Genomic DNA, 13,190 nt, shown 5'->3' with positions numbered 1-13,190 from the left:
TCTCAGAACTGATGATGGGGTGAGTACAACTCATCATAGTTTAGAAGGTTATGTGAAGAGAATAGAGTTGAACACGAGGTGACTTGTCCATATACTCTACAACACAATGGTCTTGCTGAAAGTAAAAACATGACTTTGCTTGATATGACAAGGAGCATGTTGAAGGAGAAGAAGCTTCCTCACACCTTGTGGGAAAAAGTTGGTGCCACTATAACATATGTGCTCAACAGGTGTCCAACCAAGAAGCTGAAGGAAATTGTTCCTTTTGAGAAGTGGACTGGAGATAAGCAAAGTGTGAGTTATTTCAGAGTATTTGGTTTTGTTTGTTACAAACATGTTCCAGGTGCTACTGAAAAGAAGTTGGATGATAGAAGCAAAGTAATGTTATTGATATGGTACCATAGTACTAGTGCTTATAAGATATATTATCCAGTCACTAACAAGGTGAAAGTCAGCAAATATGTCATTGTGAAGGAAATAGAATCATGAGATTGGAGCAAGTCTCAATCCAACTCTGGTGCAGTGTTAACACCTGAGTTAATTTCTGAAGATATTTCAGACTCTGGAGGAGAATCTGCCTCTGAATATGTGTTTGAAAAAGACTATAAAGATGAGTCTAAAGAAGACTTTGAAGGTGAATCTGATTCTGACCTAAATTTTGATGATGATCCATATTGTAGTGATAATTATGCCTCTGAAGGTGGTCCAGCCTCTAAAGTTAGTGCAACATCTAATACAATTCCAACATTTAAAGAAGATTTTGAACAAGTTCAGAGGCCACAAAGAATCATACAAGTACCAAGAAGATTTGTAGAGTTGGACATGTTGCAAGATACTGAGATATGTTATGAAGGAGAAGTCATTCAGTGTACCATGTTGGTAGAATCTGAACCAGTTAGTACTAAAGAAGCTCTCAAGAAGAAAGTGTGGCTGGAGGCCATGAAAGAAGAACTTGAGGCTATAGAAAGAAATAAGACTTAATAGTTGACTGAGCTTCCAAAGAACAAGAAAGTCATCAGCGTGATATGGGTTTACAAGTTGAAATCGAAACCAGATGGATCAATTGGAAAACACAAAGCAAGGTTAGTAGCTAGAGTATTTCTTCAGAAATCTGGATTAGATTACTTTGAGGTGTTTGCACCTATAGCTAGGCATAAAACAACCAGATTGGTGATTGCTATAGCTGTTAATAGAAATTGACCTCTAATGCATTTAGATGTGAAGTTTGCATTTCTGAATGGTCCTTTACAAGAGGAAGCTTATGTGTCACAACCTCTTCGATTTGTGAAAAAAGAATCAGGAAGGGATGATTTACAAGTTGCATAAAGTCTTGTATGGACTGAAACAAGCTCGTAGAGCTTAGAATCTGAAAATTGATTTATTTTTCAAGATTCAAAGATTCATAAACTATGAGATGGAGTATGGTGTTTATGTTCAGCATACATATGATAACAATATGATTCTGGCGTGTCTCTATGTTGATGGAATACTGCTAACAGGGAATTGTTCATATGAGATAGCCAAGTTCAAGAAGGTGTTGATGAATGAGTTTGAGATGACTGATCTAGGAAATATGATATATTTTCTAGGGATGGAGATTATGTACTCTAATAAGGGTATAATTTTGCATCAGCTGACGTATGAACTTGAGCTTTTGAATATATTTGAGCTAATAAATTGCAAGTCTGCAATCACACCTGCTGAAATAAATCACAAGTTGGATTCTGATGTTGAGGATAATGATGTAGATGCTACAACTTTTAAACAGTTGGTCGACTCATTGAGATATCTCTGTAACACCAGACCTCACATCTATTATGCATTTGGAATGGTGAGTAGTTTTATGAACAAACCAAAATGGTCACATTACCAAGCTATTATCAGGATATTGATGTATATTAAGGGGACTCCAAGGTATAGAGTTTTGTTCCTTTCTAGTGATAAATCTGATTAAGAGTTGATATTCTATTCAGACCCTGATTGGTGTGGAGACATAGTTGACAGAAGAAATACTTCTGAATATTTCTTCAAGTTTCTTGGAGGTCCCATTTATTGGTGCTCCAAGAAGCAACCAATGGTTGCATTGTAAATCTATGAAGATGGGTACATTGCAGGTGTTTTGTCTGCGTGTCAAGCCGTTTGGATTATGAACTTATTGCAGGATATGAAGATCAAGGTTATCAAACCCGTGAGATTGATGATTGACAATAAATCCGCTATAAGCCTTGTCAAGAATCCAGTGATGCATGGAATGAGCAAGCATATTGATACAAAGTTTCATTTTCTGAGTAATCATGTTCAAAATGGAGTGTTTGAAGTTGTTCACTGTAGCACTTAGAAGCAACTTGCAGATGTGCTGATTAAAGCTATCAAGATTGAACACTATATACACTTTAGGGATGAAATTAGTGTTGTTGATTTTAGTCTTGAATGTGGATTAAGGGGTGATGTTTAAGTGTAATTCAAATTCATTTTAAGTTGCATTTAGATTTAATTTGAATTTCATTTATTTGTTCTTGTGGTATAAATAGTGAACTCAAATTTCAGTTTGTAACAGAATTCATCTTGTAGTAGTCGTTTTCGGTTGAGAGTAAAAGTTACTTAGAATTCTCTCTCTTCCATCATTTTCATCTTCATCATTCTTATGCATCCAACACTATTTTCTTTCCAAAATTACCCCTTAACCTTTGATATATGTACATGGAAGCCAAGTACAATAACAGACTAAAGGTTACAAGGCCACATGAAATGGATATCATGTAAACTCAACAATAATTATTGCATAATAAAAAAAAATGGGCATTTTTATGGTTGAATTGTTTTCTTACCTGCAACCGCAAACACTAACAACTAGCAACAGAAACCTTCTTTTTTCTTGGCTATGGTAATGAACATCTCTTTCAAACATTCTTCCAAGTTCATATTTACATATTCATTGATTTTATTTTATATAGATCGTCATTCTTTATGTGTTCTATTTAACTTAATTTTTAGAAATATGTTGGAAAATGATGATTGATGTTTAATTTTTAGAATAAAAGATAATGTGAATTCTACCAACAGTAAGATAAATAACTAATTCATAGAAGTTTTTATTCTATAACCAAGTAAGTACATGGGAGTTTCTACCAATAAAGTTAGTGTTCGTGCAATAGATCATACTCATAAACATGCTTCTAAAACACATAGAAAATACATGTTCTCGGCCATTTTCTCCTTTTATTATGTACTTTCTTAAACTATTATCTTTATTAACTTTTCTTGATTTCTATCAACTATTATATATCCTAATATTATAATTTCATCTTCTTATAATTTTGATACAGCAAGCAAGAAGTACTTATTAACCAAGGAACGCGGGTGTGGGGAAACATTCATAGTTTTTTTTATTCTACTCTTTAAGTTTCATCATTTTTCATTAGCAGAAAACACAAAAGAGGAAGAATGCAATCTATATCTATAATAATATATTTATGATTGACACTCTTTATAGTTTTTTTCTCTATCAGGCATTTCTAACTTCTTTTAATCTAAATATTTCACCTGTCAAGCGGTTAATAAAAGTAAAAGGAGAAAATTTCTTAATGCATTCTATATGTTACTTAACCACCACTCAGAAATACTTAAATATTCTCAATTTCAGAGATATATCTCCGGACGCACCAATTTCTAATTAAACATTAAGATATTTTAGAGATATATCTACGGAATAATGTTGGAGATGCATCTCTGTAACATATCAGACCAACATGTTTCATGTTATGTTTTATTTTCACATATTCAGATGAAGATTTATAAGTGTGACGTATCATACTATGTGATGAGATTTAAATCATACAATATACAAACAATGAAGTACATAAATTCAAATAGTCCAAAAATGTCATATATAAATAAAAGATCAATAAATGGCAAAAAAAAAGTCGAGAACAATGATAAAGTAGCATGATGTCAAAATAGAATACAATCCATAGTACTACTACTATATACTAATGCACTATATGTCGGACTACATCGCTTCTGCCTCCTCGACCATCAATTCTCTGTCCTCCGACGCTGTCTCCGGTACATCAATGTCCCTCGTGCCTCTGTCATGATGGCATGTAGGACCTACCTCACACCATACCCGTAAGGGAAGATACATATGTCAATGTCTGTCTGCGCAATCTCCAGAATGCGATGGTATTTAGGCAAGAAATCCTCATCATGATATAATTATGCATGCTCCTCCTCTAGTATCTCATGATGAGCTGACCTAGGTGGATCTCTTGGAGTAGCATGCACCATATACGGATGTGACACCCTGAAGAAACACCTGATGTACCTGTCCACGTAACTTTAATCGCTCGGGGCTATGGTACTCCGTGCCTCCTTCGATACCAGATGACTCTCATAATCATCAAACATGTCATACATCTGTCTACGTGTCAAAGCAGGAGGAGCAGATACAACAAGGTGTCTTAGAATCTTCTGAGTGTAGTCGAATTTTCGCGCGCTCGAACAAGTGAGGAGCAATGAGACATGATCTGCAGACCAACCATCCAGAGTATAGCACTATTTCGTCAAATGGTCGCATCTCACGAGAATCGACATAACTGTTGAAGTGCATGTCCTCGGAAACCAAGCGATCAAGATACACTCTGAACGACTCAATCGCATGGTCTCCTCTCAGTGGGACAAATGCAGTAGCATACGACACATCCTTAGAGTAACTCAGTACACTCGCTCAGCCGAAGATGCATGGGAAGTGCAGGAGGATCCAAGCCTGAGAAGTTTGGAACACACAAAACATAAGTAATGGCATTGTAAAGAAGAAATGAAAACGACACATAAAGATTAAAAGACCAATAAATATTACCGCCAATAGTGTGATGTTGTCTGTGACCTCCTTCATCTTTCACCTACAGTCCTCTGATAACTTCGAGTACAAGTAGACCAAACAAACGACCCCTAAATTGTACTCATTGATCCATTCAAAATTATGAAAGTATCGTAGATATACAACATAATTCATTGAATTGCTGATGTGCGGGGGGTGTAGAGACTGGTGTGTTGGTAGGTGAAACTCGTCTCCTACAGGAAGAAAAAGATGGAGAAGTATGAGGAGAAACACTAGCCCTAGAACTAAATGGTTCTGCATGGTCAGAGGGACCATGAGCATCAAAAACCTGTTGACTCTTCTTCCACTGCTCTGATGCGTGTTGTGCAACCCTCACGTGCCTTAGTTTATCATGTCTATCAATAATTATGTGTATAAGTTAAAGTAAATCAGACAATTAGTGCAAGCATACAACATAACAAACAAGAAAAACAAACAAAAAAATAACAGAGAAAATTCTGGAGATGCATCTTTGATTGCTAGAAAAATAAAACGTTGAAAAATTCTGGAGATACAGATGTGGAAACCAAAAAAAATATTGTATTGATCATCATGTTCAATCAACTATCATGTTTTACACTATGTCTAAACTATCAATCATCCAATTTCTACCGATTTCCTAACGTATACATCAATTTCTACTCATTTATACAAAAATTCAAAAACTATTCAAAACATTAAAAAACTTACAATTCTTCACTTTACTTTAGTGTTTGATGATATTTATGATGTTGATTGAAGTTCCTTTGACATTGGTTGCTTGATTTTGGACTTGTTGATGAGAATGAATTTGAGAGAATTTGAAGTGTTTTTTGTGAAATGAGAAATCAGGATGATGAAAGATCCTGACGCGATATAAGCTCCAAATCGTTTTAGAGATATATTTTCAATATTTTTCTATAGATGCATCTTCAAAATATTTTAACGTTAATTTAAACTTTGATGTATACAGAGATACATCTCCGAAATCTGAAAGCACTTAAATATTTTCTTGTGGTGATTAAAAAATATATATATAGGGTATTAGGAAATACGTTCATAATTGTTTTTTTTAGTGTGTGTGAAAAAGAGAAACTTAAAATAGAAAGATATAAACAAAATTCATGTATATTACTTGTGTTGTTTCTTTTTTCTAACTATTATTCTGACATTCCTTTTCTTTTCACTGTATTTTGTATTTATAATTTCATTTATTTTACATTTATAACATTTATTAATAATTCATTATTAAATATTGCATTTTATGGATTTATTGATGATTCATAATTAACTATTACTATTTTTTTTAATTTCTGAGACATATAATATATTTATTCATAATTGATAATAAATTATTATTATTTTTATTTTATTATGACAATTACTTTAAGAGACACCAAATATAAAAGGCAGGCATGAAAACATGACAGTGTATATTACAAACACAAATAATTTAAATTTAAATTAAATAAAATATATATATTCATTTATATTTGATGCGCACTTAATAATAAAATAAATTATTACGTTAAATTAGAGAAAACATGGTTGATTATTACTGGTGTGTGTTAGAGGGTGTTAAACAGCAACAATGATCATTTCATAACCTTCAACAAATATACAAAGGGAGAAGCAAGAAATCTCAAAATGAAATTTACTAAAGCACTGAGCTAAATACTTAATTGCACCATGCTTCAGCAATAACAACCTAGTTGTAATTACAGTTCAACTTCAAAATAAAATCAAACAAACTTTCCAAAATCAAATTCAAAATAATCTCAGCTCCAATCTCTAAGAGAAAGAAAGGTAATTTGACTACCATGGACTTATAATTTAGCTTATTTGGTGGTTTAATTAATCTGTTTTCTTAGACCCCTTTCTCACAAGGGATTATTCTGAGAAGTTATACCATTGCATATCTAACAGACATGATAATTATATGCAAAACCAGAACTATCTGAATAAACAATCTTAAAATCACATTTTACTTCACAGATTCCATTTCATCTCCATACATTATTGGAAAAAACTGCATCAACTACATAGAAGTTTAGAGTACAACTTCATGAAACAGCAACAACAGATTATTTTGAAGTTTGTACAATAAGCTAATAGAAGTTGCAACATTACAAGACTCACCCAATACATAACCAATGCATGGTAATGTGTTTCCACTTTCATAGCAACAGAGTATTATAATAGAGTGAAAATTCAAAATGGAAGATAGATGAGAATCCATTGTTCCATTAATAACAACCCTTATATACTTAACCAATCAATTGTTTGCAGCAAACATCATAGAGAAAGAAGGGTAATTTAAATATCAGAACTCACAAATTTCTTTTCATTTTCACAAATATTTAAACTAGTTGGTTCTCTAGTGAAAACCTGAATTTTCTTAGCATCATACCTAATTGAACAGAGGAATGCGAAATAGTCATTAGTATTCAAATCATAAAATAAGCAAGGATTAAGTGCTTTATTAAGATCAGCATGTTCAGTCAGTGGGACCCACTTTTTCAGTCCAACCAGCTAAAATACTTATAACATATGGCTGAAGGAAGCACCTTTAGGAGCAGCAGAAGGTGAACTCCCAATTAGCCCAATTAGAGTTCCTCTAAACTCATCTAATGACTAAGTAACAATATATATTCTCAGGAAGATTGAAATCAGGTAAATAATCACCATAGAACAAAGAAACCCCACCAAAACTCTACCATCACTGGTATATGCCCAAAACCATAGCTTGAAGACTTATTATTACACACACTTGAAGATTCATAATAAATACATTAAACACACTTGAAGATTCATAATTCATAAACACATGAAGCACACACACTGCAATCTTCTTGTAGGGAAAAGCAAAAAGAAGTCAAAGGGAAATATACAATACTACATTAGTTGAAAGCAACAAAAGCAAGAAACACAAGCAACACACGCATGATCATTCTTAATAATTGTGGATTTGGTCTAACTCAACCCTATAAAATCGGTTTGAAAAGTAAGGATTGCCCCTACTTATAAATAATTGTTCAGGTCATATAATGTTCGATGTGAGACTCTTTAACACACACCCCCACACTAAAGACTGCACATCTGGAGCATGGATATAAATAGTGGGTGGCGCAATAGCAGAAACATGATGGCAGGTGGCCCAACAGATCTTAAACTGCGCTCCGATACTATCTTAAAATTGTGGTTGGGTCTAACTCAACCTTACATAACCGACTTGCAAAGTGAGGATTTTTTATATTCAAAATTCAATCGATGTATTCAAGTAAATACTTGAAAAGAAACTTTTAATTAGTCGAAACCAATTGAAACTAAGCTTTCAACATAATTCATGGCACAAAACCAATGTATTTGATTCCTAATTTCTAGTTTCTCCTCCTCCATTATCTCTCAAATTATAGATACTGGCCGAATCATTTCCTTCCCGTGCCAATACAAGTGTATTGCCATTCACAGAAAGACAATGGAACAAAGTGGTTTGGAAACTAATATGGAACAATTCTTTCATAATAATTAGGTACAAGACTAAGGTGACTAAGGTTAAAAAACTGTGTCCAAGACTCTTCAACTACAAATTCTTTCATCTGCCATATGACTAAATGAATCCCATAAAAATCATGAGAAAAACAAAGGGAATCCATCAACATAGTCAAAGTGGGTTCAACAAACACCACTTCATCAAAACCACAAGGGGTAGAAACTAAATGTAGGTCTCTATACTCAGATGAAGGGAAATCATCACAAATTGATTATATATGAACTCATTTCGAATGGCCAACCACTTAACAATGTCACTCACATACACACCAATATTAATACTCTGAATGGCCAACCAGTTAACGGTGCCACTCATAGGAAAATTCTGAATATTTCTCCAAACATCATCACCCATGTTAAAAACTTTCACCTCGTTAATCTCTTGATAAAATGCCACAATCTTATAAGTGTATGTAGAATTATGATAACCAAACCAAAAAATCCAACTTGCATTTAGTGACCATTTGCTTATCTGATGAATACCACCCTTACAAAGGTGAGACTCCTCGTGAAGAAACACTATTTTGTTAGATACTGTCTTTGTTGCCAGGTTCCATAAATAAAGAAAAAATTCTTCAAAACCCTTACGTCCCTGGTTCGGAACCATGGTTTGATACCACTTGTTGGGAATTCAAGGGAGGCAGGAGCAACAATGAGATCAATGCTATATGATCACAAGAAAGGATTATCCCCACTTATAAACAATTGTTCAGATCATATATGTCCGATGTGGGACTCTTTAACATTCACAATTATCCAAATAAATGAAAGATGAATAAGCTAGCTAGCTAGCAAAGTAAACTAAGTTGTATAGCAACTAGCTAGTGGCCACAATTGAAAGTTACCTATCAAAACTTCCAAACTACTCTTCAGTCTTCATCAATAGTGATATGGGTTGAATTAGAGCCACTAGATAAGTTTTGGGAAAACAATTCTAGTTTAAAAAAGACATCTTATTACTCATCAAGTCATAGTATAGTAAGTAAATACTGTTTGATAGTATATCATTTAGCCTTACTTTGCTCAATTTCCTCAAGCTTTTCAATAATCTCTTGTGAAGGCAATGATGAAGGTGATCCACCAAGCTAAATAGTTAGATGGCTACGTACCTGATTCAAATAAATGAAGTAATAGAAACACAGATTACTCTAAGTTGCAACCAAAAGCATCTACCAAAACAAGATTCCATCAAATAAGGAAGCAATTTCTGCATTCTGAAGAAGCAGTTGTTACCAAAAGTTAAAAGCCACCAAAAGACCTTTTAAAAAAGCTTCAAAAAGACCCTATCTCAAGTTACTGATTTAGGTAAGAGTAACTTTCCTTCTATCAATCATTATGGCATGTTATTATTTAGCAAATTATAAGAGTGAGAAAATTTTAAAAAATAAAACAAATTGACACACCTCAGTGTGTTTTATAACCTGTTGAGTAAAGCGGTGGATTATATGCTTTGATTCAGGAAATAATACTTTTTTCTAGAACATTGCAAGGGATAGTACTCTCATTGATGAGCACATATTCTTCTGAGTTGATTATTTGAGATTGATATGCCAGAAAAACAAAGTAATAAGTGAATCAAAGTAAGTCATCAAACCTACAAAGTACAAACTAATAAGTGATTTAGTAGGTCATTATCAAGCAATTCATCAAACATACCAACTAATTAGTGAAACAAAGTAACAAACTCATCAAACACAGATTTAGCCACAATCCACATGCATGTAAATAAATCAAAACAGAACAAAAAATGTTCAAATATATACCCAACAAACATGCATAAGTCATAAATATAATGTGAAATCTTAAAGATGAATACCTGAACTGTGTCTTGTAAAGGTGCGAATCATGAACACTACAGAAACCACAAATTTGAAGCATGAAGGAGGGAATCTCGAACAAACTCAGTCACAAAGTGTGAGGTTGTGAATCGCGAGCAAGAAATCGGCCGCAAAGATTGAAGAGTGTGAAATTAATTAAAATAAAACCATGAACAAGAATCACAAACAAGATTGCAAAGCGAGAATGGTGAATCAAGAATCAAAATGTAGGCTTTTGATTATCCTAAATCATAAATCAGTCCGGGAGTAGGGTTAGTGATTGCAGAGGATGAAAAGCAGATCAGTCAAAGAACAAACTTGGGTTTGGATCATTTTGGTTATGGTCATCCATCCAAATGTAGGAAATGGGCCGGCTGATATACAAACATAAAAATATCCGTTTTTTATAACCGGATTTGGATATGATTCTAGATAAACCACTTATCCGGCTAAAATGAACAACCCTAAAAGAGAATGCAAGATTGGAAAGTAGAAGAAAAGTTATTTGATTGGTAGTGAAGTTGCAAAAGAGTATATATATCCCCATGTACATGGCCTTAAAACACACTGTATCATCCGTGGTGGTTACTATAGTATATTAATGATAATCAATTACAAGTGTTTGTGTTAAAGTTATTCTAGGCTTTGGTGCGCCCAGCAAATCTGGCAGGACTAAACTTTTTAAGATCAACGATGGTAGAATAACCATCAAGAACAAGCTCAGCAACAGCAGCTCCAGTGGCAGGACCATTTAGAATACCCCAACAACTATGTCCGGTTGCTACATAACACCCCTTCACCCCAGTAATCTCTCCTATGATCGGCACTCCATCATCAGTACACGGCAAAAAGCATGCTTGCTCCACCTTCACTCCATCTTCCCCAAGATGGCTTGACACAGTCTTAGCCACCCTCTTCAGCATTTCAATGGATTCTTTGTCACCCCTTATCTCCTCTGGATTATCCGGTACTTCTTCCTCCTTTGCCATCCCACACACATACACCTCCCCTGGAAAAATAGATTATTTTTGTCTAAAATATTCTTCTTTTCATTGACTATATAAGTCTTCCATAATTCATCTTCTTTTGTTATTATCATCATCAATATAAATCATTTCTATTTTACATTTCTCTACTATTTTATACTATTTCTCTATCAAAAATAGGAATGGTAACGAGTAAAGCACTTGCATTTGATTGGGATATGCTATATTCATACCTGTGGGGCGAGGGTATACTTCAGGGTCAAGAGGTGTTCTTCTATTGGAGGCATTGTAGGTGAGAAAAAGAGCATGGGGTGTTATGGCGTTGGGTTCTCTAGGCTCCAAAACAATACTATGAGCCTTAAGCCCCGAAACTCTAAACCTCGAAGACAACAACTCAAGCTTACTGGACCAAGGACCCAATGCCAAAACCACAGCATCCGCATCCACAACCAACCCTCCTTCTAGAACCACCGATTCAACTCTTCCTCCATCCACCTCCAACCGCTCCAATTTCCCAATCAAAATTTCCACACCGTGTTTCTCCACCGCGTTCTCAATTAGCGTCCGAGTAAACAGTTGCGGGTGCACCTGCGCCGTCGTTTCGTGAGTCCCAATCGTCTTAGGCCCGCGTGCCGGGCCATCAACCCAAGACGGCAACGCGTCAGAACTAGAACTAGAACTCGAAGTGCGCTTTGGTTCTTCGGTTACGGTGAGGCTGAGAGCCTCGAGCGATCTGTAACCGTATGATTGTGAGCCGTTAAGCTCTTGAGAGAGTGAACGGTGGAGATTGAAGCTTGCGCGAGCAAGTTGTTCGATTGGACCTCCGTCGCACCAATCTAAGGCGAGGAATCCGCCGGCTTTGCCAGAAGCAGCGCATGCGATGTTGGATTTCTCGATGAGTGTGACGGCGGCGCCTTTCTTGGCGAGAAAGTAAGCGGTGCAGACACCTATGACTCCGCCGCCGCAAACAACCACTTTCTTCGGAGGATCCATGGGGGATGGATTAGATTGAAGTGATTTAATAGCGGAAATGCGTGTTCTGTTTTGGGGAAATAGATTGAGCGTCGTTGAGTGAGGAATCCCCACTGATAGATTCATAGAGGTTTGCATTTTTTTAATATGACACGTGTCTCTAGAATGTCCTGGAAAAAAAAAACCTTTGCAATTAATCAACTATCTATCTAATTAATACTATTAAGCGCGATACCATTGGCTTGGAACTAAATGGATGATGTGATTCATGTTGGTATTGTCTGCGTAATTCAAATAATGCTTGGTGTCATATTTGGTGGACTGCTAGGCATCATGGATTCTATCCAGCAGAGTGCGACTGATAGCAAATTAGGTGTCCTGATTCGTCTTTTGAAGTAGGTTGTCATCGGGTGTTCAGTTGCGTCAAGTTTCCCGTACTTAGTCAACTTGTTCTGGATTTATCAAGCGAGTTTTAGTGAAGGTTTAGGTGGCATTGGGTGTGCGCATATCTTAGGTCAATATTTTTTTAGTTTAATAAAGTTTTTTTTTTCTTTTTCAAAAATAAAAAACTATCACCAAAATTTAAATATATTATTTTTAAGAATTTTTTAATGTATTATACTTTTTAGTCATCACGCAAAATTATTTAAATATTTTTAACTTTTGAAGATATATACCCGGACGCATTTATTTTTTAATAAACATTGAAATATTTCGGAGATGTATCTCCAGAACAATTTCAAACATCAAATACAATCAACTCATAAGTCATTTACATTTGAATTGTATCGAAGATGCATATCAGTGCATATTCTGGAGATATATCTCTGGAATAAAAGAAAATTGTTTATATGTGTTCAATGCTATAAGTTGTTTATCTGTGTTCAGATGAAGTATAATGTACGATCGGAAAAAAATTGACGTACATAATAATAAGAGACTACTATTCTGTGTGTCAAAAATAAAATAGCAATGCATGTCAAAAATATCGTACAATCGAGATTC

The 13,190-nt window shown here is 34.8% G+C and overlaps 1 protein-coding gene and 1 long non-coding RNA gene across 2 annotated transcripts; both read right to left on the bottom strand.

The window, feature by feature from the left end:
• Positions 1-3,909: 3,909 nt before the first annotated feature.
• Positions 3,910-10,215, bottom strand: LOC127074405 (uncharacterized). The gene is made up of 2 exons (XR_007785996.1): positions 4,859-10,215; positions 3,910-4,765 (listed from the first exon to the last, which is right to left on the bottom strand). It is a non-coding gene; the product is annotated as an uncharacterized LOC127074405 (long non-coding RNA).
• Positions 10,216-10,717: 502 nt separating this feature from the next.
• LOC127074404 (putative oxidoreductase C1F5.03c) lies at positions 10,718-12,616 on the bottom strand. The gene is made up of 2 exons (XM_051015720.1): positions 11,447-12,616; positions 10,718-11,236 (listed from the first exon to the last, which is right to left on the bottom strand). Exons 1-2 carry the CDS (start codon positions 12,321-12,323, stop codon positions 10,866-10,868), a joined length of 1,248 nt encoding a protein of 415 aa, XP_050871677.1. The 5' UTR covers positions 12,324-12,616; the 3' UTR covers positions 10,718-10,865.
• Positions 12,617-13,190: the final 574 nt, after the last annotated feature.

Source organism: Lathyrus oleraceus, chromosome 4, assembly GCF_024323335.1.
Source record: "Lathyrus oleraceus cultivar Zhongwan6 chromosome 4, CAAS_Psat_ZW6_1.0, whole genome shotgun sequence".
In the NCBI taxonomy this organism is placed as follows: domain Eukaryota; kingdom Viridiplantae; phylum Streptophyta; class Magnoliopsida; order Fabales; family Fabaceae; genus Lathyrus; species Lathyrus oleraceus.
The sequence above is the reverse complement of the archived record's forward strand: the minus strand, read 5'-3'. Positions and strand labels throughout refer to the sequence as shown.

Coding starts and splice junctions, on each gene's coding strand:
- LOC127074404 (XM_051015720.1), bottom strand. CDS start 12,323: ATGCAAACCTCTATGAATCTATCAGTGGGGATTCCTCACTCAACGACG. Junction 11,237..11,446: donor AGTATACCCTCGCCCCACAG/GTATGAATATAG, acceptor CTATTTTTCCAG/GGGAGGTGTATGTGTGTGGG.